We start from the raw sequence: 4,247 nt of genomic DNA on the forward strand, positions 1-4,247 counted from the left end.
ACCTGAATGGAAAGACATATCAGCTGGAGTACCGCAAGGTAGTGTTCTAGGACCTATCCTGTACTTACTCTATACGGCTGATATACCAAACGATAACAACACAACATTAGCTATGTTTGCCGACGATACGGCAATTTTATCAACACGTAATAGTCAGCTCACTGCAACTGATAACTTACAGAAGTCAATTAACAATATATTTGCCTGGACAAGACGTTGGAAAATTAAGATCAATGGCGATAAATCGGTGCACGTTAACTATACGTTACGTAAAACCGAAAATATCCAAATAGTATTGAATCAAACACCAATCCCACAAAAAGATTCAGCAAAATATCTTGGAATGCACCTCGACTCTCGTCTAAACTGGAAACACCACGTCTATCAGAAAAAAATTCAAATTAAAGAAAAAATGCGAAAACTTTATTGGTTAGTCGGACCCCGCTCCGAGTTAACCATCGAAAACAAACGTCTACTGTACGTAGCAATTATAAAACCGATCTGGATTTATGGCATTCAACTGTGGGGTTGTGCCAGTAAGTCTAACATCGATATAATACAACGCTGTCAAAACATCGCTCTTCGGACCATCACTGCAGCCTACCGGTTCGAAAGAAACAACGCAATTCACCGTGATATGATGCTGCCTACAGTAGCAGACGAAATTCAAAGGTTTGCTCGCAAGCACGAGACGAGGCTAGATCACCATGTCAATACACTAGCAATGCAATTATTAGATAACTCCAAGGATATCAGACGTCTTAAGCGTCTGAAACCATACGACTTAGTTTAAGATATTAAATAAAGGCAGGAGCCACTTCATTGGAAGTGTCTCCATCAACGTGTAATATATATATTTTGTATCATAGTATGTAAAATATGTATAATTGTCAAACATATTTATAAAGACCTTTGGGTCGTTTAAATAATAAAGCCCCAGGGCATTTAAATAAAAAAAAAAAAAAAATAATATAGGTAGTAGTGTAACAATAATCAGTAGACTATAATGGTTGGTATCTTCTAAAATTGTACAAATGATAATTGATAGTTATAGGATAATAAGAAAAAGAAAAAAATATATTATATAATATTTTATGAAGATGAAAATAGAATATGTAGGATTTTTAATAATCAAAAACATTATAGAATTACATTTTCATTACTATTATGTTTCTTATAAGACGGCATACACTATGAATGAAAACCAATAGTGAAAAAAATATATATTCATAATTTTATAACTAGGAACACTAAATTATAACAGCTTCTTTTAACGTGTCAAAAGTAGATAGGGATTATTTTTAATTTCAAACACATGTAAGTTAAATTATAGTTTTGAATCATAAATTACTCGAATAAAATATTTTTTAGGAGTTCTTTTAGTTGTTAGATGATATATAATTGATGGTTAGATGAGGATATGTTTTTCAGAAAAATAAATAGAGAGAATTTATTTAAGTTATTATTCAATCTATAAGAATGACACCAATCGTTAGTATTACCACTATCCAAATTATTTTGTAAGAGTACATATTGCGTTTCCTTGAATACTGCAAAGTTTTAAATTGTGTTGCATCATCAACAAAGAGCAAAATATAAAAATAATTTAAAGCTAAAACAATATCATAAATAAATAAATTAAAGATAAAATGTGAGAGGTGGTCATTTTGAGGGACATCTGACACGCCGAAATACTATCAGAAATAAATTTGTTGCATTTAACAAACTGTGATCTACTAATTAAAAATGAGTGTAATCAAGATATTATAAGAGATTACGCAAAGTCAATTTTTTCGAGGTTCAAAATTAAAAGCAAGTGTAAAATTCGATAAAACAGCTTTTCAAAATCGGCATTAGTCTCCTGATTATTTGAATATTAATTTAAATGTAAATTTTATAATTGCTCACTGATCAAGTTGGTAATTATAGGATTCTTTTACAAGATCAATATTGATGTTATAATGCCCATACTATATGGTATTATTGAAAAGAGAAGAAATAGTTTGATATTAGTTATTTTAAAGAAATTGTTATGATATATATATTATATAGAAAGATAGTTATAAACTATAGATTTAATATTAACCTTTTTTTATAACATAGTAAAACATTTTTTGGTGGATTTTTTTATCCCATCGAATGGTTTTTTTTACCATGGATTTGTTTTCTATTGGGTAATATATTGACTTGGATATATTGATATAGTGTATTTTGTCCTTATATATTTTTTCTCAAATTAGTTTATGAAATATTATCCAGCTGGAGTCTTAAGAGACTTAGATATATTGCTAGATTAATTGGTATGTGGAAATGTTGTTGGAATTAATGTAATAATGATAACAATGTAGGTAAGACATACCGAATAGAAAGCACGTATGGCCTTGTTTGTTTTCCATATTTATTTGGGCAATTACGCAGATGTACGATACGAACAGGTGGCTCATGTAGCACTTGACGTAGTAGTTGCGGTTGTTCCGGAGGCTTGGCAGTATGTTGTACACGAGCAGCGTGAGCGCCAGGCACACGGCAGATGCCACGTAACTCGCCCGATAGAATAAGTGAATCGAGCTGGCACGTGCAGAACGTTTGTCCATAAACACGGTGTCAGCGTCGCATATGTACGCCACTATGGTGTCGGTCACCTATGAAGGTACATTCGGTAAGTTCCTACGCGAGAGTTGTAGCGGGTACAAAAAATACATACGTTAATTTCCTACACGATAGAAAAAGGTACATAATATAATTATGTAAGTTCTAACCCAGTATAAAACAGATAGGTTATTTAATTCAGACACGGCTGAAAAAGGTACATATGTAAGTTTTTGATGAAACTTGGTACAGAGATAGATTAGGCGTGGAGGGGATAAAATAACAGGGATTTTGAGATAAACGATGTAAATTGAGTTCTATTTTGTACAGAATTTCTAAAGATCGAACCACGGTTTCGATGGAACAATTTTAGATTCTGAGTGGAACGATGTATTGATTTTACAATGATGTGTGTTTTTTATTTTTTTTTTTTATTTTTGTGTCTGTCATCACGGTTTGGAGCAGTAAAACTGCTTCGATTTTCTTCAACAGTATCTTGTTTGATGGGAAAGTGAATCTAGTTGGTGCATTCAGGTTAAAATTTGAAATTTGAAATTTTGGTTTTTGGTGTACCTAACTTTAAAACAAATAATCTTAAATACATGAAATTTTCACAGGTTGTTTATATTTCCATTTTCTATACACAATAACATTTTCAAAAAATTTTGATTTGTTTTGAACTGTTAAGGGACATTTTTAGTTTCCAATTTTATTAGTTTTTTAGATTCTGAGTGGAACGATGAATGTATTGATTTTACAATGATGTGTGTTTTTTTATTTTTTTTTGTGTCTGTCATCAACTTTTAGGACAGTAAAAGTGCTTTGATTTTCTTCAACAGTACCTTTTCTGATAGGAAAGTGAATCTAGTTGGTACTTTAGGGGGTCAAAAGTAAAATGTTTCCAATAGTTTTCAAAAGCGCTGTGAAAAACAAATATAAATATCAATAAAGTTTTATCTATTGGGTCAAAAAGTGTAAAAAATTAATACAAGGCTCCTGATACATTGTTACAATAGCAGTTGAAAAATATTAAAAATACATAGGCACAATTATTTGTTATAAGCATTTGAAGTTCATATTTTGACAACATTTATCAAATTTAAAATTGAATAATTATTTTGTAGTTAAACATTTATAAAATGTTCAACTTTTATATCTAAGGATTGAAAATTTAAAACAAGATTACGTAAATATTTAAATCTATTACCAAAAATTCTAAGAAATACATAAGCACAGTTTATTTTTATATTCATTTTAAGTTCAAATTTGTACGAAATTACATATTAAAAAACCTAGAATAACTATTTTAGTTATGTTGTTGTGATTGTATATTATTTGTGGGTACTTGAAACTCCTAAAGTATACTATATTATATATCTATGATAGTACCACGGTTTGTTGTTGATGTATAACGCGTTACCTAATGGATATTGCGATATGATTAATTTGGAATTTATTGTTAATACCTATTATAGGTTAATTTTTTTTTATAACTATAGATAAGTATACCTATAATATGTATGTCTAATAACTAGACTGACAAATCGTCTCCGCTCAGAATCGTTTTTCTTATACAGTGATATTAAATCATTGAATTAAAATTTAATACTATCCATTATACAGTGACTCACTTGTAACATACTGTACAGCAGAGCGAC

The 4,247-nt window shown here is 30.1% G+C and overlaps 3 protein-coding genes across 3 annotated transcripts in view; 1 reads left to right on the forward strand and 2 right to left on the reverse strand.

The window, feature by feature from the left end:
• The window catches only part of LOC100574667, a 102,837-nt gene that overhangs the window by 67,589 nt on the left and 31,001 nt on the right, over nt 1-4,247 (reverse strand). The window lies entirely within an intron of this gene.
• Nucleotides 1-4,247, forward strand: part of LOC115034408 (G-protein coupled receptor Mth2-like) — a 161,282-nt gene that overhangs the window by 10,440 nt on the left and 146,595 nt on the right. The gene's annotated exons all lie outside the window — the stretch shown is intronic.
• Nucleotides 1-4,247, reverse strand: part of LOC100568757 — a 14,436-nt gene that overhangs the window by 2,324 nt on the left and 7,865 nt on the right. The window contains exon 3 of the mRNA XM_029491277.1: nt 2,360-2,642. Within this exon, the coding sequence (XP_029347137.1) occupies nt 2,360-2,642 (283 nt within the window). The remainder of the gene's footprint in view (nt 1-2,359; nt 2,643-4,247) is intronic.

This window comes from Acyrthosiphon pisum, chromosome X (assembly GCF_005508785.2).
Source record: "Acyrthosiphon pisum isolate AL4f chromosome X, pea_aphid_22Mar2018_4r6ur, whole genome shotgun sequence".
Taxonomy (NCBI): Eukaryota; Metazoa; Arthropoda; class Insecta; order Hemiptera; family Aphididae; genus Acyrthosiphon; species Acyrthosiphon pisum.